The sequence below is a fragment of the Neodiprion lecontei genome, chromosome 3 (genome assembly GCF_021901455.1).
Source record: "Neodiprion lecontei isolate iyNeoLeco1 chromosome 3, iyNeoLeco1.1, whole genome shotgun sequence".
NCBI classification, from domain to species: domain Eukaryota; kingdom Metazoa; phylum Arthropoda; class Insecta; order Hymenoptera; family Diprionidae; genus Neodiprion; species Neodiprion lecontei.
Window position 1 is genome coordinate 42568246 of NC_060262.1, and position 24343 is coordinate 42592588.

General features: G+C 36.9%; 4 protein-coding genes and 1 long non-coding RNA gene across 8 annotated transcripts in view; 4 read left to right on the forward strand and 1 right to left on the reverse strand.

Annotated features, from left to right (window-relative positions):
* LOC107227865 overlaps positions 1-9366 on the forward strand; it is a 33795-nt gene extending 24429 nt beyond the window's left edge. The window contains exons 5-8 of one of the 2 annotated variants that reach the window (XM_046735972.1): positions 1259-1350; positions 4699-4891; positions 5205-5503; positions 5706-9366. In XM_046735972.1, coding sequence (XP_046591928.1) covers positions 1259-1350; positions 4699-4891; positions 5205-5485 — 566 coding nt within the window. In that variant the 3' untranslated portion in view covers positions 5486-5503; positions 5706-9366. Of the gene's footprint in view, positions 1-1258; positions 1351-4698; positions 4892-5204 lie in introns of both variants that reach the window. The other variant, XM_046735971.1, reaches the window with a different exon arrangement.
* A 2242-nt stretch (positions 9367-11608) lies between these two features.
* Positions 11609-13900, forward strand: LOC107227878 (proteasome subunit beta type-5). The gene is made up of 5 exons (XM_015669157.2): positions 11609-11811; positions 12093-12243; positions 12501-12713; positions 13339-13572; positions 13697-13900. The coding sequence occupies exons 1-5, from the start codon at positions 11668-11670 to the stop codon at positions 13804-13806; spliced, it is 852 nt and encodes a 283-aa protein (XP_015524643.1). The 5' UTR covers positions 11609-11667; the 3' UTR covers positions 13807-13900.
* Positions 13640-14817, reverse strand: LOC124293629. The gene is made up of 2 exons (XR_006903503.1): positions 14720-14817; positions 13640-14569 (listed from the first exon to the last, which is right to left on the reverse strand). It is a non-coding gene; the product is annotated as an uncharacterized LOC124293629 (long non-coding RNA).
* Positions 14818-14926: 109 nt separating this feature from the next.
* Positions 14927-17326, forward strand: LOC107227876 (death-associated protein 1). The gene is made up of 3 exons (XM_015669153.2): positions 14927-15156; positions 15447-15546; positions 16048-17326. The coding sequence occupies exons 1-3, from the start codon at positions 15105-15107 to the stop codon at positions 16202-16204; spliced, it is 309 nt and encodes a 102-aa protein (XP_015524639.1). The 5' UTR covers positions 14927-15104; the 3' UTR covers positions 16205-17326.
* Positions 17327-17598: 272 nt separating this feature from the next.
* LOC107227866 (extracellular signal-regulated kinase 2-like) lies at positions 17599-24163 on the forward strand. Of its 3 annotated transcripts, XM_046735118.1 has the most exons (12): positions 17599-17727; positions 17862-18081; positions 18178-18308; positions 18388-18563; positions 18653-18792; positions 18912-19104; positions 19179-19319; positions 19411-19580; positions 19660-19782; positions 19911-20062; positions 20389-20415; positions 21014-21191. In XM_046735118.1, exons 1-11 carry the CDS (start codon positions 17638-17640, stop codon positions 20413-20415), a joined length of 1563 nt encoding a protein of 520 aa, XP_046591074.1. In that variant the 5' UTR covers positions 17599-17637; the 3' UTR covers positions 21014-21191. The 3 variants fall into 3 exon arrangements, with proteins under 3 accessions (XP_046591074.1, XP_015524622.1, XP_046591073.1); XM_015669136.2 differs by lacking the exon at positions 20389-20415 and having other exon boundaries at positions 21014-24163; XM_046735117.1 differs by lacking the exons at positions 17599-17727; positions 17862-18081; positions 20389-20415 and having other exon boundaries at positions 18226-18308; positions 18643-18792; positions 21014-24163.
* Positions 24164-24343: the final 180 nt, after the last annotated feature.

Consider the following 24343-nt stretch of genomic DNA (forward strand, 5'->3'; position numbering starts at 1 on the left):
ATGCGACTGAAAAAAATATTTTTTTTGCAAACCTGTGTATTATTTTGACCGTTCTCTGGACACGCGTATTGTGCCCGACCGCTTAATAATCTCGGCAACGTAGGTATTATACCACTATAAGCGGTTGATAAATTGCATTAACAGTCTGAGGTGAATCACACTCGTGAATTACTGCAAGTTCTCTGACGTGGGACCAACTCTCGACGTATACCTATACAAGCACGTGTATACTCGTACAAGCATTATACATTCAATTTTCATTGCTTCGCGCATTCCGGCCGCGTGTTAAAATACCTACTTGGAATACACTTGTAGCCTGTACGTACCTGTCTACTTAGTACCTTGATATATATGATAGACATCAGTTATTGTAGGCAAGTATTCGACCTAACATAAGCCCGACGTTTCTGATTGCTCCGATTTATCTAGTTGCTCTATTAATTAAACAGCGGGGGCTTTGAGGTAGCAATGGTGCCAGGATTTAAGAGGCCGCAGTATAGTGCTGTCGGTGTTCCTGATTATACACGAAGAAGACCAATTTGCTACAGCCTTTGTGCATTACTCGCTTCTGTTATGTCGAAGGAGCGAGACTCGAGTCGCAGGCCGTGAAACAAACATTTGCGAATGAAGCATTAAAGATGCAGGGCTAAATCTTGCAAAGTGATTACAACGCATTACGCATCGGTGGGCACGAATTAAAGACAAAAGTGTCGATACGCCCGCTCATATTTCTTAAGAACCACCAAGCTGAACTCCCGCTGACCTTTTCAAAGTTTAACACCAAACCCCCATTATCGCATGCTGCGAAATTCTAACTATATCACCATTAAGGAATTTTTTCCCGGATCTCGGTCAATGCTGGGAAGAGTTGATCTGCGGTGGTCGTTGGTGTTTCATTCGTTCGTTTCATTTAGTACTTATACGTATAAGTTCATTTTATAGAATCGATAACTATAATTACTTTATCCGATCATTCCAATAAAACTTACCATTCGAAAATTGTCACGAGAATAGTTCAGACTTTTTTGAAGAAAAAAATATCATCTACGATTCTCTGGAATTTCTTGTTTCCGTAAAACGAGTCCCAGACGACAGACGGATAGCTCAGGGATACTAACTATAAATCAGAAGGTTAATAAAGCGCGATATATAATCGCGGAGGAGAAGAACCCGTCAACGGTGACAATATATCTTCCGTTCTGGGTAAATTTACGGTGTGACGCCCATCGTGGTGATACGATTCATGAATTGCTTTCAGATGACGAATTTGGGGAGAAGACGGTCTCCATTCTACTCGACGAAGAGGAATCCGAAATGATATTCATCGATCATCCGAACGTGGAGATGAGCGTGAGTTATCTAGATACGGCATGAATAGTCGCGAATCCCATTCGAATGGGCTATGTCATTACATGTATGGATGTACAAGGCCTTACGCCGATATGGAGGTGTACACCTACAATACACACCCACATGCCTATGTATATAAGGCCTATTATGGAATACGTTAGAATACGTGCCTACCTAGCACAGCGTCGGATTTATTAACCTTCGGATTACAATTCGACCGAAAATTCATTCCAGACCTGATCCATGCACAAAATAGCGTTTCTGATTTAGGAGCAGAGGATAAGGTGTTCGTTAACGGAACCAACGTGAGATAACATTCAAGTATTGATGAAATGCAGTCTTAGCCTCGCTTTATGTTAGTTGTTCCACGGTAGGGATTAGATCGGTCAACGCGAATTTTGAGTCTAGGTTCTAGATGTCAAATTTTGCTTTCTTCTACGTAATTTATCAACGAAGAAATAGTTCAATTAGATAAGGTTTGTTTTTCGTAGAAACCAGAAGGATATTTCGGATTTAAAGTAAAATTACCTACTTTCTCAACCATTTGTTGTAAATAACAATTGAATAAACTTCACTTTTGCATTTAAATCACTTTCATTAAAAAATAATAATTAATAACATTCTAAGAATGTAGAAGAATTGACAAACAAAGTTTAAAAATGAACTTTTAAAATTCCATTTTCGCATGAACGTTCTCGTATCAAACCTGAACCTTATCTCTCTGCCTGATAACGTAATAACGGTAAAGTCCATCACACCTTGGTGAAAACATTTTCCTTTCTTTTCCACATAGGCACCAATATTAGCTATCAATCAAAAACTTCAAGACTTATTTATCAACGTAAATAAGACAAAAATAAACTACAATAAAAAAAAATAAATAAATAAATAATAAATTACAAGTAATAAATAAAGGTTTTGGGTATTATTTGACGTATAAAATCGAAATTTATCCATGACAATAGAAATGCAAGAAAAAAAAAAAAATCGGCTGACCTGTGTTATTTGGCTCTGTACTACCGGATAATGCGCATTTCTTGGTAAAAGAGGTGCGTAGATTTATAATTCTGTAGCTCCGCAGCAAAGGCCGTTACAATCATAATTTATTACACTTTGTACCGAAAGTTTTACCTTACTTCAGAAAAATTCTCTTACATACGGTAAATCGTTGATTATTATCTGCTTTTCATGAGGGATTAATTACCTTCGTTAGTGGGGCCACAATTAAGCCCACATTTGCAGGATATCTCATTTCTTGTTCTCTTGAGAGTTGAACGGGATTCGGGTATTGACCAAAGTACGCATAGGTATAATGAAAATTAAAGCGAACGTGCGTCCTAGTAATTTCTTACAGTCTGAGCACGCAACGCCCACGCTTTTGGATACAAATAGAGTTTTGAGGTTGAAAGTATGTCTTGTAAATTAGGCTGGCAGTCCGCGGAGTACAACAATATATATCCGTACGCAAAGGTGCGCAGAGCCCGCAATAAACCAGCGAGAATGTGGAATAGGACAATCTTACGTACATTACAGCTATGAAATATGCAGGGATGCTTATGTGCGGAAAAAGGTTCCTCAAAGTGAACAAAAAATCCTTTTCGTCCCACCTAAGCTTCAAACCTAATTCACACACAAAATCCAGACGCCAGCACATTACACTTGATGTCGCTTTTCTTTCTCCGCGTGTAATATAGTGAGATATTACATATATTTGAATATTAAATTGAACGCCAGCCTGGGATATGTAATTGAGTCGAAATCTGGAAAAATAGAAAGAAATGTATGAGAAAAAGAAGAAACGGTAAAAGACAAAGAAAAAAAAATACCTCGTCATCACCTGCACCGTTTCAGGAGAGTAGGCATCAAAAAAATTCGAAATTTTTCATTTCTTTTTTTTTTCTACTCTGATATTACAATGTCTTCTCAACACGTTGGCGTAAGGAAAACTGAAGAATTCGCAAAATTGATTTCCCGGGGACTAGGAAGGCTTTGACGGTGGAAAATGGGGTAAACATTCAATTGACGTTTATGAACAATTGAAAAAACTTATCTAATTTTTCTTATTTTGAAGTCATTTGTCACATTTTTTATAGTGAATATCAATGGTATTTGTAAAAAAACGCACGCGTTTTTCTCAAATCAACGTTTCTCATTAATTTTCCACGACAACTCCAGAACGCAGTGAGATATTGCCGTGTTCTTTTTTTTGAAATACAGCTTTCTCCACAAACTGAATCAACGTCTGCGTAAAAAAAAAATTCAGTATTTTTGTTATTACAGCAAATGTCATTCACTTTTCGATGTTTCTCAAATTTTGATCGCCTTTTTTTTAATTTCTATTTTTTCAAAAAACTTTGGTACACTCTGTTGAGAAACATCCCACGAAGAGAATGGCGCTTAAAAATTGCCGTAAACTGTAACCGTTCACTCGGAATCGTGGCAATAAGGGAGCAGCGCACGAGACGCGTGGTCTTATTTATCCGCCCGTATCTCCCTTAAATATTCAAATTCTTCAAACTTTGACCACTGAATTTTATAGCCAAAACTCCAATAAAAATGTCGCAAAAAACTAAATATACGTATGTTGTTTCTGTTCTTCGCAAATGCCATTTGAATTTTATCCAATGTTAGGCCTATTTTCGCCACCTGTTCTCCTTAAATCCTCTACAGGAATTTACGGACAAGGGGACGTAGTAGGCTAGCTATTCACCAGGAATCGTGGGTGTTAGAGAGTAGAGCGATTCTTTTGTACCACGATTCATCGCGTAGCATTAATCGATCACTCGATGAGAGCGTTGACTTGTAATGTTACCACACTCGCCGGAATTTCGTTCAACTCAATTCACACCTTCGATATTCCATGGAAGAGAAATAGGAAAACTTACATTGATACGTTATTCACGCTCGTGACTTGATGCAATTATACTTACTTATTAAATTATTTATAAAGTCCAGAAATTTCAGAATTACACAATTCGACTTAATGTGGAGATAATCAGTGTCCCTGTCGTGAAAAAATGTTTTCATGACAAAGTTTGAAGAAATTTCTCGTCTAATCTTTACTGAAAATATCTCAGTTTCCCTAATACTTATATCTCGTGCCTGCGTCTGGTTCTCCGATCAGACCATTCAATTTTTCGTCCGAGAGCCCGAAAGATACGAGAATAGGCAAGTTGATAGAATAATGTATGTAACGAAATTCAAACATCAGTTTCAAATATTGAGTTTCGTTTTCACGTGCATTGTAATGTAAGATGGATTTTGCGAAGAGACGGGCTGAATTTAGAGCGATGGAATATTAAAGGCGCACGTGAACAGTATTGAAATATCAATATTTTCAATTTTCAGGTGGAAAACTCTTTATCGACGTACGAGCCACACGCCTGCATAGTTATTTACTCGATAGTATCACGTGCTAGTTTCGAAGTGGCCGAAGAGATCCTTAACTATCTATGGCGAGAGCATTTCACCCAGGAACGCGCTGTCATCGTTGTTGGAAACAAGGCTGACCTGGCCCGAAGCCGGACAATCACAGCCAACGGTGAGTTGCTTATTCAGTACTAGTCGTGCCTCCACCCGTCCTTGCCGACTGATTTATAGGTGAGTAATCTGAGATTTTTGTCAATAGCGTGATAAATCGGTATAACTTTGATACACTGGAAAGCAGTTGATTTATTCGTAGCCAACTTAACAACCGCCTTAACTCGACTCTGTAGTATTGACAATTTTTTTTTTTTGTTTCTTTTTTTTGCGTTTTTAATAACGACGAACGTTGTCCGTGCGTTGCTCGCGTTCTTATACGCTGCAGTGGTTGCCTGTATAATCCGGATCGAATTCCGATGCGTTTTTCACAGAGGGTAAGCAGCTTGCTACTTCGAGGGAGTGTAAATTCATAGAAACGTCGAGTGGCATTCAGCACAACGTCGACGAGCTCCTCGTCGGGGTCCTTAAGCAGATCCGACTGCGGGAGTCCCGGGACAAGAAACTGCGTCGTCAGGGCAGCAAGGGAAAAATGCTGGTTAAGCTGCACGCGAGCAAAACAGCCCTCAGCCTGAATCTTGCCCGTGAAATATTAAGCAAGATGTGTATTAATGACACGAAGAGCAAGAGCTGCGAGAACCTCCACGTCTTGTGAAGTATCGCCTAGCTCAACGTAAGCCCAATTAAGTACACCTACCGATTCGTTGAAATCGTTCAAGTTTGAACAGCCGTTAAAAGGCAGGATTTAACATTGTTTCTTAATTTTCGACTTCGATTATCGCGATGATTGAAAGAAAACTGTTATTTCGAGCATCAGTATTCTTGGGCGAAGCTGCATGGTTTTATTTACCTTATAAGAATTGCTGTCGTTGCAGAAAGTGTCCACCATGCGTACGACGGAGATTTAAGAATTCCTAAACAAGTAAATAGTTTGTGCAAAAGTTTTGGATGGATCGGAAAACGGGCAGCTAAATATTCTTCTCCAAAGCTTTTTGCGATTTATAATTTGGTCGCACCTACCAAATCACCACGTTTTTAACCGTATTTCCAAACAATTTCAGTCGAATCGTGCGCAGCGAATATCTCCAAAAAAACAAACACAGGATTCATATTGATATTTTGGTAAATCAAATTAAAAAGCACTTTTCGACTACCCAAACATATATTTTACCCGGATGCCATTGTACGCTTCCTTCCGAAGAAACGTCGACTATCGAAAACATTCAGGTCCAAAGACTGTAGTTCTTTTTCATTACACGTGAAATTTTGGCATGTACATACATGAGCCATACATTTCGCATATCCTCATCCCAGGCTCTTCCCTCTCACTCTCTCGCCCCGATTTTCCCAATGTTTTATATCCGAACTTTTTGCGGTGGTTTCAATATCACCGAAGCTGTACTACGCAGCTCTCATGCCTACAAATACACCCTCGCGAGACGGTAAGTAGGTATTACGTACTCTGAGCAGTGAGGGGAACTTTTCCCCGCGACAATGCTTGATGCAATAAAATGTAATAAATCGTAACTTCCACACAACTGTAGCGGCGAGTGACGCAAGTGTGTGTACGCACGCTGTATATACGTATAAGCCCTCCGTGCCGCCTTCCCTCTCCCCCTACTCCTACCAAGTCTTCTTTAATTTGAAGTAAGTATATTGTATCCGTCTTATACCCTTGTACATTAAAGCGATATCCACTCCATCGCACATTCGCTGATTGCTATTTAATTAATTCTTGCTCGTTACTCGACGCCGTTCCACCCCCACTTTTGCCAGGCATCTTTTCGACACTTACACTTGTACCTGCAGACAATCTTCAAATTCTCGTCAATTCAACGCGGCTGAACCGAGGTTCAGGGACTAAAGGCCCTGTTCGAGATTACGTGTAATTTCACTGATTGTAAGCAAAAATTAGTCCGTGATATGGCTTGTATGATATAACGATCAGTAACGGGAATAATTGTCATTATACCGGTATCAAATTTACGACATGCAAATCTTTTGTCTAAGCTCTTGTACTGTCTTGCAACGCAGCTTTGCGTATCGTCATTTAGTTTTTCTATTTGCTTAATAATCTGTCTATTTTTAATTAGGAACTAACAAACTGTCCTCGATTTAAACATCACAATACTGCCTTCTCTCGAAATATAAAAATTAAGTCTCGTAACCTCTTGCGTTGGACGTTGGATGACAAGATATATTTAATCGCTAACGGTCAATCCTCTAAGTGTATAAATATTTATTCATAATATTCATCAACATTACGCAGGTATTTGTAGTGCATCATCCTAAGACAAATGAGTCCGGGTATCATACCTTGCGTCGAGAGTTCATTACAATCATTACAGTTTATTAATCACAACTATTTTATATACCAATAATTAATGATATTTCATTTAAGGAACCAACGATGAATTCGCATGACGAAATCGTAGATTGTATGCGTATTGAAACGAACGGCAATTTGCCACCTAATCGTAAGTCTGTCTCAATGTTCGACGTTTCGTTTATCGACCAGTGTCATCGGTTACTCGTTTCTGATACATTGATGCCTATGCCATGTACCGACGAAACATACCTCATACATATATAATACCTATATCCATGCATACCTACATGGCTGGTGTAATACTCCGTCGAGTTTATAATGAGTTTCTTGAATCATCAACGCTATTGAAAAATAAGTCTCGCTGCGTGTATAGATACAATAATTCGTGTAAAGTAGACGTCTAATAACGCACCGCACACCTTATACACTTGTAACCTATTACTCAAATAATGTGTAAGGTACGCCTTTAAGATTGAATATTAAATGCAATCGTAAATGTAACGGGTGAGATTAAGTTTTAGTAAGTGGTTCGCTTCATTCCCTGGTGAAAATTGTTTTTCTTGAAACCAATTACTTTTCAGAACTTTTTATCACACAACTTCGGTAAATTTACTGCTTGAAAATATCTTATAAATCCGGAATTTTATTCTGTGTGTATTTCTGAACGAAAAAAATCTCGTTTCAAAACATTTCCGCAACGTTTCGTGCGATTTTCTTTCCAAACGTCAAATTGCTTTTTTCTCTTCAAACCGTTGAATTTTTCCATTACCTGCAAAATCCTCGTTTATCATAACTTGATTACAATTCGCCAATAAGTTTCTATTCCACCAATAATACTATACGTCAATGTTTTAAATGGTAATACTGGCGAAACTACAGAACAACATTTCACTGGGGGTTTTTATCTATGCAAGGAAAGAAAGCTGCTTACCTCCCTTACAGGCTGCAGCGTTAAGCCAATGTAGGGACTTGATTAGGTAAGAATGTATGTAGTAACGATTGAAACTGCGTAGAAAATTCCGAAAATTGAATCGATCTGCAATGCTCGTACAATGATCTCGTCTGTCAGCTCTTTGTTATTTTCCAAAGCGCAAAGCCGAAGAGCAACGTCCGTTACGCGGTTTGTCATTTAATTATTTCACTTTGTGAAAACGAGACGACAAAACATTCACGATTCCATGTGGGCAGGGACAAATCGTAAGGCATTCTATCTACCTTTCGCTGCGTAGGTAATAACACGGGCGTACGCAGGTTTATTTTCATCACTCTGTTAAACGGTTTAACACTGTTACCTGTCATTTCATTTAATTGTATTCATATTAAGACATTATATTATTTATCATGCATTATTATACATCGTCATGTATATATTAATTACATTGTGTTTACAGCTTCTGCTTCTTTTTTAGGAAGCAAGGTCTATCGATCAGATTTTTCATACGTTAAACCCGATTTTCCAAGCGTAATGTTAGTTTAATATTGATTTTGTATAATGGACATAAATCGAATACAAAACTTGATCATTGTTGTTAAAACAATGCCTACAAGTAGACACGGCCTAAATTATAATACGTGCCATATACATATACGCATAGAATGATTTATAAATCATAATCCAAGCAGCAATTATACTGATGCGAATTATTATACACAGTATTAACGTTTGCAATACGTTAATAAGTACTTGAATAAAGGTTAAGCAGGCCTCTGAAAATACTTTCAACGTAGTTTTATGTTGCATTCAGGTCCTGAACCGCATAAGTGTAATATTGTCTGCATAGTCAATCTAGCTATAGACTATAGATTAAACACGATTTGAAGTCGATTTGAATCAGCTCGAACGAAACGAATGAAACATATTTCGAGCTAGACCGCATGGCTAATCGACAGTTCTATATGTAATTTGTAATCTTCAGCGTAAGTTCATCTATATCAGAATCTGCAGCTATATTACACATTCCTGCGGAATGTTCACATAAAATTCAGGTTTTCTCTACTCATGCGCAATATTATAATTCTATATCCCTCCCCCCCCCTCCTCCTCCACTTGCAGATTCGTAACTCTCGAAAATTTTCTAATTATGAATACAAGGAAGTATTATGAAATTTGACGACGTAATGTGATACATAACTATGAAAAAAAAAAAAAATGGAATCTGGGATACAAAGTAGAATGGCCGAAATATCGACTTTTCAAAGAACCGAAAGTTATATAATTCCTAGCATAGTCGAATACATACATGTATGCAGAACGTAAGACGTAAGAAATAGTTATACATGTACAATATAGGTATGTATATGTTGAAGAAGGGTATTTAAATGGTACCTAAGTGTACGTATAAATCCAAATATTATTATTATTATTATCATAGTCTGTGCAAGGTGCTCTACGTCTTCACTGCCTGTATATAGATATATCTCAAATATTCATTCTCCTCTCCCTCAAATAATACAGTTCGATATTAAATGTGTAATGCAGGATAATATGGTTATCCAGATGCCCATCTATATTACACTGCGCGTGTAATGATCTCGCCTCTAGTAAATTTACATTATATCAAGTATCCAACGTCATTCATCACATCTATTACGCTAAAAGTTTAATCTATTTTTATACACGCGTTACAAGTTTTACTTATTTACTACACCTGCAAGCATGGTAATTGTTGTAAGCACAAATTTTCTCCCAAACTGAGGTAAAAAGTGCGACGGGTCTCTTATTGTTAATTAAGTTGAGTACCCACTACAAGAAATTGATATATATATATATATAATATGATATAATTGATATATATATATATATATATATATATCATATTACACCTACATGTATATACGTAAACTATTGAACATTCGCAATTGAAACTTCAGGTTTCCCGAGATTCTTAATTAAGCCATAATCGTAGAAAGTTTTCTGGGCAGACAATGTGAGGTTTTTTTTATATATAATAAGGTGATTTCCTTCAAGATGCATGTATGTTATTATAAAAATTCCAATCTCAATTTACATTCCAACAATATTCCGTTCAAAATCTTGCGTACTACCTGTCAAGCATGCGTATTTTAGAGTTCTATGTTCAAAAATGTACCTAACTGATGTGGTTCTGATTGTGAGTCGACTGATTGTAATTCGGCACCATCTGATTATGAGACGTCTCACATCCATTATACAGGGATAAATATTGACTGCGATGTAACACTGTATATTACACCTAATTCAGAAAATTCACACATCTGTCGTTCGATCAAACTTTCCTCAATCCTTCAATACGGCGGTTACAGAATTATTTAGAATCTCATACAATAATGTATAGGTATATCATCTTATATTGAACAGCACCTGCATATCTACAATTGACAATCAAAATAATTTCTTAATTGAAGTCTATACACACTATGCATAGAATACGTATAAAAGAAGTCTGTAACAAACTCTGGTTGTTAACGTCAAAATAAAAGCGATATTCTGTGTCATATAATATACACACTGTGCGATTCCCTACTTCAATAGCGATTACTATCGGGTCATGTGCCCTATATTCGCCCTTTGCATTCATCTCCCTAAAGTATACATTTAAACTTTTAAACAGCTCGATAAAGTTGCAAAGATTTTCGGAAATTTCTTTCAAACCTCATGGCGCTGGTAGAGAATTACAGAAAACTGTTGCACCCCCAGACTCTTCAACTTGAAGGCGCCACTCAGGCTGAATTTTCACGGGCGGCAAATAGTCGAGGCGCGCTAGATATTCACCTCAGACTACGCGGATGCTGCATGGATTTCCATGTAACTTTTTGCAATCTCTTTGAAATTGAATAAGAATCAAAGCCTGGACTAGAAATGCTGCCGTGGTATTTTGGTGCAGAGCTATCCACCAAAAGGAATGACAATAAATTAGAGAAGCGCTACTAAGAGTCCCTGCAAAACGGACTCTAGCGCTACCTGGCGCGCAGTGGTTGCGAATTACCTATTTTCTTGGCATTTCACGGCAGCAAAATACTGCAGCAGCATTTTGCTGTCCGTGAAAATCTGGCTCACCAAGTTACATACCTAACATACATTAGGCTGAAACTTAGGTTTGTTTTTGGGTTTGTTTTTGGGTAAGGGAAGCTGAAGGATCGTTGAGAAGTTGCTGCATTTTGCTATACCAACTGGATTTCACATTGAAATCGCACAAGACGAGTCGAAAAGTGCAGGCATTGAATAATCGTATTCAAACAAGAATAAAATACCCAAACGTGACCGACTGAACCTATTGACGTGATCACTTACCATCAAACACTGCCAAATTGCTACAATTACGGATGAGCATTTTGCCTACCTTACCAACCGAACTGGCACGAAAAATTGCACGATATAGCAGTTATACAATGATTGTTACTCAATGACGCGGCATAGTGAGAGCACTAGAGCTCTGTAGAGCTCTGTGGCGTCTGTGGTGGCAAGTGGTGGCAACTCGTGGTTCTTCGCAGAGTTGACAAAGTAGTTCGTGATTGTTACAGTATCAGACATGGCGCTCGCTGAAGTTTGCGGAGTAAATTCTTACTTGGATTTCAATTTACCCAGAAATAATGACAATTTTCAAGGGGAAATTGAAGCCTACAGCAAGAATTTCAGCAACAACTTGAATTTGGCTATGCCTCCGTTCGCAAACGTACGTATTATCTTTAATATTTGTCGAGTTTGACAGTTCCTTGTAAACTGCATCATCATCACCGTTACCCTGTTCATGAATCGGCTGTTCAGTTCCAAATACTGAGTACAGCATATTGAGCTGCCAAAAATTTGTGACATCTGCTGTTGCGTTCCTTTAATTCCCAAAACTTACACACTTCATAACTACTTATTCGGCACATAATTCGTACCATCCATCGATGATTGGCTAACCCTAACCTCTATTTAACCCATTTAAACATTAAACTAATCACCCAATAGCCGGCTGAAAATTTGTCTCGATTCTCGACCGATGAAAATGGAAGAAAATTGAAAATAAATTTCGATCATGGCACAACGACCCTTGGATTTCGTTACAAAGGTGGCGTCGTTCTTGCTGTGGATTCGCGTGCTACTGGTGGCCAATTTATTGGTAAGTTCAGCAGCCGTAATTTTATTTTGTAGCCACGTCTTGTACCAGATACTCAAACAACATTTTTATGAATTGGACAATTACATTCTGATGTAAACTTAAATAAGGGGCGCAACCACTAGCGCATGAGTACGAGATAATAAAGACTATGACGATACACCATTTTGTCATTGCGATCCTAAATTGAAGTAATTTTATACCTTGACATCCTTATTACAGCACAGGAGGAAATTTCAATCATTTTATATTCATTGCAGGGTCTCAGAGCATGAAGAAGATCGTTGAGATCAATGACTATCTTTTGGGAACACTAGCTGGTGGTGCTGCTGACTGCGTCTACTGGGATCGTGTCTTGGCAAAGCAATGCCGGATGTATGAGCTTAGAAACAGAGAACGAATCTCTGTTGCTGCTGCAAGCAAACTGATGTCCAACATGGTTTACAATTATAAAGGAATGGGCCTTTCTATGGGTATGTTGCGTTGGTTCATGAATTCATGAAGATGAATTGTCCTACGGACATCATAGTTTAAGATGAGATTTAGGTACTTGAATTAGTTAGAACATTGCACAATGTACAATTCGAATATAAATAATGTAATTTCAATCTCGGATAATACGAAAAACATTCACAATTCAAGCCATCGTTATATTCCCTCTGCTTGAATCCAGAAAAGTAACTGTCGAATTTATAATTCGGAATGCATAAAATTGCAACAAACTTTTATGTTTTTAAGTTTATGTATTGTGACGGGCATTTCCAACGGGTCCCAAATAAATGTCTCACGGCTTGGACTGGATCGGGATCCCGGACGATTACCCGACCAGCTCAAGAAATGCCATGTTACAGCATATTCAAAACAGAGCGATGCATGATTATTTCATACATAGGCACACGACATTATTCCGTTTCATCCGAGGTTCTTCGTATTATCCGAGGATACACCTCGGTTAATGTGGTGTGCTGGGGTGAAATGGGTGTCTCAGATAATCGGAATCTCGGTTAATCGAAAATCAGCTAAGCGAGGTTCTAGTGTGTTATGATAGAGAAAATAAGTTTTTATTAATAAAATTGCCAATATTATTGTCACTAACAGGAATGATGATCGCCGGCTGGGATAAAAGAGGGCCTGGCTTATACTATGTTGATTCAGAAGGAACTCGAACAGCCGGTCAAGTGTTTAGTGTTGGTTCTGGCTCTGTATACGCCTTTGGCGTTTTGGATTCCGGTTACCACTGGGACTTGACAGATGAAGAAGCCTATGAATTAGGGAGAAGGTCCATTTACCATGCCACTCACAGGGATGCGTACTCTGGGGGTATAATACGAGGTAAGAGTGGCAGTTGTAATCGAATTCCCCAATTTGTTGTGAATTCCGATAATAATTACAATACAACTTTTGGATTAACCATGATTTTATTTATCAATCGATTGTAAATATATGTTAATTTCAGTTTATCACATGAAATCTACTGGATGGGTTCACATTTCCGACGAGGACTGCAAGGATCTTCATTACAAGTATCAGGAAGACAAAGAGAAGCTGAGAAATGTACGACAGTAATAAAATTTTCATTCAAGTGTATCCTCAAGAATATATTGTATTGCAAACAATCGTCATTTTGTAATTAATTAAAAGTTTTTTCGTATTGCATAAATTATACCTATATCTCAGATCTCTAACATAAAGTATATTCCATTGTAAATATACAGGTTCATTGATTTGTTGCTGAACGTGAGACCCCGATCAGAGAGAGTCGCTGATAAAACAGCTACGAGAGTCGCTTTCTCGTTCGGCAACAAATGAATGACGCTGTATGAACATTTATGTTATGCTTGCACTGTGATTCATATTGCAGTACTCCTCATTCCGATAATCAAAGTGCATATTTCATGAACAAATGATACGGACAAACGAAATAGATTAGTTGAGTCGTTATCGCAATTTGATTGATCAACAACAGTCAAAGTACATGTGATTATAAATTTAACATATTGTCGACACGATACAATGTATCTGTGTTATTGCTGTGTTGACTGTTAAGTTTGGAAAAAAAAAATTTACTCGTCTTTCTTTCCACTGAAAAAAAAAAAAAATGAAAACACGCAGATTGGCTGATTCGCACATAGTACCGCGAATCGCGTTGATATTGTGAGTGCCCTTGCGTCCGGCCGATCACGACTCGTCCTTTTCCATCGAATACGCGACTTTGCATAAGAACAGAGATCGTCTAACAGCGCTTTTTCCAGAAATATGTATCTCCATAGCTTTTTCGCCGTCTAGCCAAGAGTCGCTTTCGCGTCTCTCGTGCGGTCGTTCGGGTCCACTGAAATATAATTATTACAATTCATTGGTTTTGTCGCAGTGGGACGACATCGTAAATATCAATGACGTGAAATTTTTATTTTTTCCTATTTTGTAATAAAGTAAAAAATTTCCCGCGGAGCTCTCATTCCTCCTACAATCTGATAACTACACAGGGTTGAAATCTTGATGCATGAAGGGACACAGACGTGTTTCGAAAGGTCCACGTGGCGTAAATGCGTGACACCCACAACCACATTTACGGGATAACCGACGGCTGACGCGATTGGATGCCAACGCAACACGCTTCTTTGTCATAAACCCAGCAGCGCCTTCTGCTGCACACCAATTTCAATTGCTGCGTAGTGCTGCATAGACTGCAATCAACTGCGACGGCTGGACATACATAAGTATACTGCATACTAAGCGCCGTCGCGAACATATTGCAGCGTTTGAATACTACATAAAAATCTGTATCAACATATGCGACATTAACGATCGCCTACATACTTGCGTTACTCTACTTTGTACTGCTTTGTAGCACCGTGCCGTCAATTATGTCTGCCGCCGAAGAATGCTGCGAACTGAAAGGTGGACATCCCCCGGCAGGTAATTATCAAACGCATTTTCACACAATAACTTCACGAAAATCCGCCAAGCCCTGTTTACGGATAATCGAATCGCTTATTCATCCTTGTCATACATATGTGACAGGGCGCTCTATGTTGACGTTAACACTTTCGTAGCGTACTTTCAGAAATCTATACTTGTATGTATGTATGCCCGTGTGCCTTTTGTTACTCCGTGCATGTCAGTGTGAACTAACGTAGCTCTATTTTCCAATTCGTTTCTATACCATCGAAAATATCTTCTAATAGACGTCTTTCATTTATTTACAGTCAAAGCTGGTGGTATGAGAATAACCCAACATAAAACTCCCAGGGAGGACCGAGAAGCTAAGCCAAGCAAAGAATCTGAGGAGGCCAAACTCTCTACTAGGTAATTATCATACGGAACTACTCCAAATCTGTGGAAATTCATTCAAACCCTTTCACTGGCGATGATGCAAATGTTTGCGTCCTCTGCACAAATTGTCAATTATCTGTGTACTTATAGGAGTGTTTCAAGTATATGAAGAAAATAAGTGGCCGATTTATTAGGCATCTTTAGCACTAGTTATAGTGAGTTTTTTTCTCAGAACCGTGGAGTATTGCTACAAGAAGGTCGCACGTTAGGGTTTTACACTTCATATTTTTTTAAATATTTTTTCTTGTGTTTTGAACATTATGAGGTATAAACAACCTTCCGAAAGATTGGTCCATTTTTGTTTCCTACTTTAGACCTACCGTTCGTAGCACCTGACTCAAAATTTGATCCGTCAGTGAAGTGGTATATGATATTTTCTTCTTCCTTTACTCCGTATCCATTTATTGTAAATCTCAAATTTCTTATTCTAAGATTTTATTACACTGTTAGCAACCTTTCCTTTTCGTTTTTCAGTCCGCCAAAAACAATGATGATTAGTGGAGCTCCTGCAAGAGGAAATGCTGATTTTCCACCTGAAGCAGTGCAAAATTTCCACGGGAAGCCAGCTCCAACTCATGATGCTCGTGCAGCTCACGCTCGTCCTAACATAATTCAGCAGCCAAGAAAGTAAAAATATTACTGAGTATAGCATCTTCATACTGATAACTGACGTAGCTGGACTAATGAAAAGCGAAAGAACTAGAGGGAGAAAAATGTGTGAAATTATTGTAATATCGCTATTTTAAAGTTGAATGAGAAAACGGCAGAAACAATTGAAATATCTTAATAATTTTTAATGATGTGAAGACGAAACGAAAGATATAAAACAAGTCATAATTTTTGAGAGATATATTTTTTTGAGTGACAAAACTCCTGAATACATAAGATATTCTTCGTTGAAACAACTCAATATTCTGCTGTCATATTTCAAATCCGTACTATTAAAAGAAAATATATATATATAAGGCTTTCGAAAATACGTAAAATGATGTGAGACCTTCTTCCAGACAGATGATAATTTTTAGTGGTGTTTGTGTTCAGTTTACTACTGAAGGCTTTGAGAGTTTATAATGGTGTTGGCTAAAAATTGGACAAGACATTTATTTTTTACGAAAAGGACATGCATGTCTGGCCTACGTGCTTAGATTATATGTATGTATGTATGTTGTATCAGAACCTTGGAGCATTCATGTTCTTTAATTACACGCTATTGTGTTTCTATCAGGTGTAACATATACTTGATTTACCTCTTAATATATAACCATACTTACGATTCACTCATGTGCTTCAATAATGCAAGTTTGGTTTTACAAGTGTGGATTATTTCTTTTCTTATTTTGGGACCAATACCGAACAGAAAGTCATTATTACGAGTTTATTCCAGCCTTTCGTTGTTTTATCTACTATGCGTTTGATGCGTTTATTATTACTATTGTTTTTTAATTTTCGAATATATAGGTATATGTATTTCCTTTCATGGTTCTCATTTCTGGTTATGGATTTACTTGGGCTAATTATATGCACGTTCGGTTTTATCGAAACACCTGTTTTTATTTTCATTTTAAATACACTGGTATCTAATTATATAAAAATAATTAGAGGTGATGTTAAATACTATGTTAATGATAAACAGATGAGCAATACGAATGTGTATTGATTGTGTGAAAAATGACAAATCATACAAAATATCTTGTAATTTATTTGTAATGATTCTGTCTTAAAAGATGAATAAAATAATTTTCCATACAATTAACTATTTTTCAAATGGACATGTTAATCATCATTTTAGATAATATAAAATTCTTCTGTTACGGTCTCAGTTGGTATTACTGAGTGGCACTGAGCATCGTCGTCATAGCAACCGTTATGTATCTCATAAATACAGTCCACATTGATGTGTCAACGGTTGAATGAAAAATACCTTCCACTCAAATCCCCTTGCTCATGTATAAAAATGTAATTGAAACTTCAGCTTTTATCGTTTATATTTGAAAATTTTTTGTCAAGATATTTGGTGATCTTTCTTATTCAATCTGCCCCCATACGACTCAACTATTGTCAAACATGTCTGGTAAAAGCAGTATGGAAAAGGTATCTGAAATCGACACACATGTCACTAAGCAGTATGACATTATTCGAAGGCTCGGCAAAGGGGTGAGTTCCAAACTTTATATTGTTTCATCATCTTTATAATTGCCCATTTCCACAAATTCCATTCGATTATAGCGATTCAATTTTCTGTGATTCGTCTGGTTCGTTCCATGGTAATGTAACGCTTGAAATTTCAGGCTTACGGAATCGTCTGGAAAGCAGTAGATAAACGGTCCAAAGAGACTGTAGCAGTGAAAAAGATTTTTGATGCATTCCGGAATCAAACAGATGCTCAACGTACCTTTCGTGAAATTATGTTCTTGTTGTCATTTGCTAACCATGAAAATATTATCCAACTCATAGGACTGCACAAGGCAAACAACAACAAGGACATTTACCTTGTCTTCGAATACATGGGTGAGATTTGTTTATCATCGTCAACTCGTATTCGATTCAATTATCAAGTTAATCAAAGAAATTGTTGTATCACGTGTATCGCTTTATTATTCACAGAAACTGATTTACACAATGTGATAAAACGGGGCAATATTTTGCAAGACATTCACAAGGTGTTCATAATGTACCAGCTTTTCAAGGCAATTAAATATATCCACTCGGGAAACGTGATACACAGAGATCTGAAGGTAATTTGTGCCTGCAGTTTATAGTACGCCAGGCAATCCTTAATTGTCTTGTCAACAATCTATCACTCTTATTTTCCAGCCATCTAACATTCTCCTTAATGCGCAATGTCACTGCAAAATTGCTGACTTTGGACTGGCTCGATCTGTTACTCAGATATGCGAAGGTGATAGGGAATCGGGAAGCGATCCGACACTCACGGATTATGTCGCCACTCGCTGGTACAGAGCGCCAGAGATCCTTATTGCATCGAAGCGGTAAGAATTTGAATCAGTTATAGCTATGAGATTGTCTTTGGCAGATGTGTATGTGTTTAAACTGATTCTATATCGCTAGTACGCTTCAGGTACACAAAAGGCATAGACATGTGGTCTTTGGGATGCATTTTAGGTGAAATGCTACTAGAAAAACCTCTTTTTCCTGGTTCCTCTACGATAAATCAGGTAGAAAGGATAATGGGGACTTTGCCACATCCTACAGAAGAAGGTAATAGACATTCGGATGTCGTCGTTATTCAATGTTTCCGTGGTTAAACGGTGGATGAAATTATATTTATAGAAAAAAAAAGTAACTCCTGATGAATATTTCTTTTGTTTTTTATTCAGATTTAAACTCCGTTAGCGCAGGATATGGTACAAATTTATTAGAGAAGACGCCCCCGGGTCCACGTCGCTCCATTAGAGAACTTCTGCCAAATGTTTCTGAGAGTGCAATAAATTTAATAAATAAATTGATTGTCTTCAATCCCAATCGCAGATTAACAGCAATTGAGGCTTTAGAACATCCGTATGTTGCTGAGTAAGTTTGTGCGTAATTTGTTAAGAACAAAGTGTCAAGATTAGTTTTCAAGATCTTATTTCAAATATTTGCAGTTTCCATACTAAAGGCAATGAGCCAGAAAGGGGATCGAACGTTGTACCTTTGCTCAGAGATGATGTACAGTTGTCGGTAGATGATTATAGAAACAAACTTTATGCTATGATGGACGAAAAGCACAAAAAACACAACAACATGTAAGTCTGACGTTTGTTATTCTGTCTTAACGGCAACTGGCAATGCCTGATCAGTTGAAATGTACATATGTACCATTCAACTTTCTTTCAGGTCGAAATCTAGGATCAGGAGGCTGTCAGAACACATTCGGAAGGAGACTAGCAGCGGTGTTGGTCAAGGAGATGGAACCGCGAAAAAAGGTCTTCATTTATCGTATGAGGATCTACGCAAGGACAAAACTCGAGCCGAGGCCTACAAACAGCTACAAAGTGAAAACCGTGGTATGAATGAAACTGGTGACATTTGATTTATCATTTAAATTACTGCGAGTAACTGAAAAATACTTTTACCATTCACAAGTCCAACTTGCTGCAACTAAAAAGCTAAATGGTCCAACGTATATAAATGGAAATGGTCGGAATGGAAAACCACAATTAGTTAATGTGGATGTAATGGCGGGTGACAGAGCTTCGCAGCAAAATGGTATGTAATACTTGAGACTGATAGGAGATCGTTCAGTTGCAATAGAAAACTTCAAGTTTTATCGTTTATATACAAATGTAAATGACAAAAATCCCACGTAGCACAAGCTGTATTGCACATAATTTCAGGAAGAAATACAACGGCACAATATGCGTACAATCTAATGAATGGTCCATTCAAAAACCTTCCTCCAGGCCAAGCAAAGAGCTGCTTATACCTGAGTCAACAACATAATTTGTCTAAATCTCAACGTTCAATACAATCAGACCAAGTAACTCTCGTAAGTCACCATCTTAATCTTTCCATTTCTTACTGTTTTTTATCTTCATTCTTATAGGTAGATTATATCCTAATTTCACCACTTGCAGATAGAGTACTGAATCTAAGGTATAGTACGAAAATGTCGTCTTATAAAGATGTACCTATTGTGATGAAAACAATTAATTATTAATTTAACCCTTCAGTATTCTATCTGCTTACTCAATTAATTACGATACTGAAAAAGGCAACTTAAGCTTTAAAAAACATTGTACATTGGAGATAGACACTTCTTTTCATTTTTTCAACTCTTGTTTGAATAGTGAAGTTATAATACTATTATTACAGGTGACTTGTCGTATGGGATTCATTTAGGTATTGTAATTTTTTTTTATACAGATTACCGTGCCTGCATGCACGCTGTACAATAAAGCTTGCACCAAATACATTTTTGCAACAATATCATATCATTATGCATTACAAATAGCTTATTAGTAGATAAGCAAGTCATCAAGTAATGAAACCTAAAGTCAAACATGGTTACGATATTTTTATACGAGAATTATATTGTTCGGATAGATGGTGTGATAATTGTTATAACTAGGTACAATAAAAATGTCATAATAACAATCGCATTTTCATATCCTGAAGCTATGCTAATAGTTGATGAAATTTTTCTTATATTTTCATAGTTTTAATTACTATCTTATTTAATAGAAAAAGAAATCATTGCAAGTCACAACTGTGAACCTCTGTAAATAACTCTCCATGAATTCATTCAATGCATTTTGAATTTTCTTATTTTAATACATTATAATTCATTTATTTGGAGTAAAAATAGGCACATCTGATCAAAAATATTATAGTTTTTAGCGAAAATAAGAATGCTTCTTAAATGTTGATAATGCATTACATTTATTGATAACGCTGAATCACTTATTGTTTCTGAAAGAGATTGTGTGGTATTTTTCAGTATGGCCCGAGCGGTCGGCTTGGTCTGCAATCGAATCATCAAAAGCTACGACGTAGTACAAGACCACAGCTAGTACACAGAATACCACCAGCAAACAATAATAATCTGCAAACAAAAGTGAATCTACCGAAGCGCATGAATCAAGATAGTCCAATGAATGCCAAATACCTCACAAAAATGCCAAATAATCTCACAAAACACTTTGCAACTTCGCACCATTCTACATCCCAGAATCAAACAATTCAAAATTATTTTAATCAAACTATGCCTGTGCATTTGCAGAGGGAGCGAATTCCCACTGGCCAAATTAAAAACACTACTTATACCAATCGTCCAACTGCAGAATGCATAAGTAATATCAGCAACTACATCCATAATACAAATTCAGTCTCTGGGTCGTTAGATAATCATAATAGAGTAAGAAGCGCAGTGTTGCGTGCTCAAACGGCCAAGAATAATTTGAGGCATAGTGCTACTCAGAAACCAATAGCAACAATTAGAAATTTCAGATCTCTAAATACCTACAATCAAAGTCATGGGACTATCACAGCCTCTGCATATAAAGATTTGAGGAATGGTAATATCCGGTGGTAATTCACAATCAGGAGGATTTTGGAAAGAAGGTTTTTAACATTTATACTAAATTATCTTTCATATCACGTTTTCGTGATACCGTTTTTTCTCTTCAAAAATGTACCAAACATTGAAACTGGTAAAAAACGTGAAACATGGGTTTTGAAAATACAACAGTAATCAGTATTACCGCAAAAAACTTGAAAAGTAGCGATTTTCGATTGAAAAAAACTCAAGTACAACTAAATCTTGAAAAGTCAAAGTATTGTCGAACTACTGGAGTGACATAATTCTAATGAATTGTATCTCATTTTGTTCCTGGAATAATCCCAAACGAGTCGCGTGAGTTGAATTTTCTCTTCAGTTCTCGGCTGGAAAAAAAAGTACGTAATGAAATACATAACTGTTATACCAGTAACCCTATTGTAAAGCAAGACCCATGTACAGAATTAGTTTACCTATAAAATGAACCATGTATAGTTTTCTAAAATTATGTAATACAGTTTAGGTATTTTATAATTTGTACTACGTGTTATTCTAACAAAGCTGTCGCTTATGCATACATACATTTGGTACATTTTTGAATCAATCTTGGCAGCATTCAATTACAGAAATTAACTGTGCCTCGAGATAGCTCGAGGTGCCATTGTTACTAAATTTTTTATAGAAACTTAAAATTTTGATAGAAGAATAGATGCTCATATACAGTTAGTGATACTGAAAAGATTTTCCAATCAAATTATATCTTTCCGAGTCCCATTTCAATTAAATTTCGGCTCACACAAATACTTGAGTAACCTGGACTAAACTCTTAAGAGTGTTAACATGGTATGCAAAAACTTTACACGAATAGAATTTTTCTCCACTTCTTATGCAGAGTTTTAATTAGAATTTCTACCGATATCATAATTTCATAAACAATTTCGGTTCTGGTCCACGTCAGAGATTTGATTTTGTACAGATTTTTCTCAGTACCGACGTTTTTAAATAACGAATCACCCTTCATAACAATATAACTGATTACATTATGTCATTTGTCTCGCAACCCTCTTATTATTTGATACTTGACACAATTAGCTAATACATTATTAAAAATAGGGTATCTTGTATGCAGAGCATTATTTAAAATCAAGCTCAGAGTCCTCAATTCTTTCACTCCAAGTTCACCAATCCTTCTCATGTGCCATTTACATTTCATATGTGTGTCATGATTCACTTCTTCAGCAAGTGATACAAGTAACGCACAAGCTGATCGTGCCATTGTGCACAAACTAACAAATGTAAAATACGGTTAATGGAATACGCGCAAAGTGTGACTAACAAGAACAGGAAATAAAAATTCTTAATCATTTTCAAAATTCTTACACCGTCTTGCTAAAATTGAGTCCCACTTTCCAGATGAGTCTAGTATGACCACTGTTTCTAAAGTTTGTTATGAATTCAGCCTCAATTTTTGTATCATCCTGTTCTTTAAAACGATGGCTTGTTAAAAAAATGTTGAGTTCAGATTCCATAGTAAATCACGACCGAATCGTGACAGAAACGATCTGGTTTTTGTAAGCAGCATTTTGTAGAAAAGGCTTAAATCATATCCAACACTGGAGAGAGGAAATTGAATTGTAAATGTTTTTTGCAAAAAGCGCTACAGTTTTAATATCAGATCTCAGAATCATAGTTCAAGCCTGCAACATTATTGTAGCACTTTTTGTAAATCAGACCTTTACGTCAGTTTATTTCACGAGGAATACGACTATATACTTTGGACTGCACAGTGTTGTTTCTGTATCCCTTGTATAGCAGAATTATAAAACTATTGTACAAATTACAAATGCATATTTAATATTATGTATATGCCATAATATTTGAATAATGCCTCTGCATCTGTGTGATATAAGGTGTAATTCATGTAGGTATTGTATGATAATGCAGGAGGATTTTAATATAATGAACCAAAGTAAGCATCACATTACATCTCTATATTTATTTGGGTAGTTGTTCACTTACGTTATTTACACATGTTATACATTTCACAAATATGATACTTACATCAATATACATAGGCAAATATCTCTTATTTTAAATTGCAGAAATTTTCTACTCTGGGTGTAGGACTGATGTTAATTTTTAGATTGTAAAACAGAATGCAGCAAAGGTACATACATGCATTTATACTTATGTGAAAACATTTTATCTATAAAATGTTAAAATATTTTTGAATTCAACGCAGTCTTTTCTTCCTATCTCGATACGACCCACCATAGTTAGCCTGTGGAACACAGGAAGGCTGTCCCTGTAGGGGCCAAAGGGAGTGAAGCTTGTTTTCCCTGCGTTCGCCGTCACGGAGTTACTTGATAACTATACAAGGGTTTGCCATTTTCTACGTGTTGCTTTACGCCCTCCCATGATTAGCTAGTGTATACAATGGTCGTGTAGCCGCGTAGGAGGTGGTTCTCCCGTTGGAGTTAACAAGTGTCAGGGCTTGCAGGTGAAGGATATTGAACATCAGGGAGCCAAGGATGATGCCTTGCGGTACCCCAAATTTAGCAAATGTACAATTTTTTGAACATTTACGAATGTATTGAATAAATGAAATACACCTTCAATCACCGTTAAAACGACAGCAATAAATGTTTTTTTTTTTTTTGCGCGCATTTACCATAAATATACAAAAATACGGGACTTTTCATAAAACTCTAATCTATGGGACAGTTCCAGTAAACGCAACCCCCAACGATGAGGCGACTCTCACCTAGCCTT

Excerpts from the sequence above, each read along its gene's own strand:
- LOC107227878 (XM_015669157.2), top strand. The coding sequence starts at position 11,668 with ATGGCGCTCGCTGAAGTTTGCGGAGTAAATTCTTACTTGGATTTCAAT. Across the intron at positions 12,244-12,500 it reads TACTGGTGGCCAATTTATTG|GGTCTCAGAGCATGAAGAAG; the intron begins GTAAGTTCAGCA and ends TATTCATTGCAG. Across the intron at positions 12,714-13,338 it reads AGGAATGGGCCTTTCTATGG|GAATGATGATCGCCGGCTGG; the intron begins GTATGTTGCGTT and ends TGTCACTAACAG.
- LOC107227876 (XM_015669153.2), top strand. The coding sequence starts at position 15,105 with ATGTCTGCCGCCGAAGAATGCTGCGAACTGAAAGGTGGACATCCCCCG. Across the intron at positions 15,157-15,446 it reads AGGTGGACATCCCCCGGCAG|TCAAAGCTGGTGGTATGAGA; the intron begins GTAATTATCAAA and ends ATTTATTTACAG. Across the intron at positions 15,547-16,047 it reads GAGGCCAAACTCTCTACTAG|TCCGCCAAAAACAATGATGA; the intron begins GTAATTATCATA and ends TTCGTTTTTCAG.
- LOC107227866 (XM_015669136.2), top strand. The coding sequence starts at position 17,638 with ATGTCTGGTAAAAGCAGTATGGAAAAGGTATCTGAAATCGACACACAT. Across the intron at positions 17,728-17,861 it reads TTCGAAGGCTCGGCAAAGGG|GCTTACGGAATCGTCTGGAA; the intron begins GTGAGTTCCAAA and ends TTGAAATTTCAG. Across the intron at positions 18,793-18,911 it reads GCCACATCCTACAGAAGAAG|ATTTAAACTCCGTTAGCGCA; the intron begins GTAATAGACATT and ends TTTTTTATTCAG.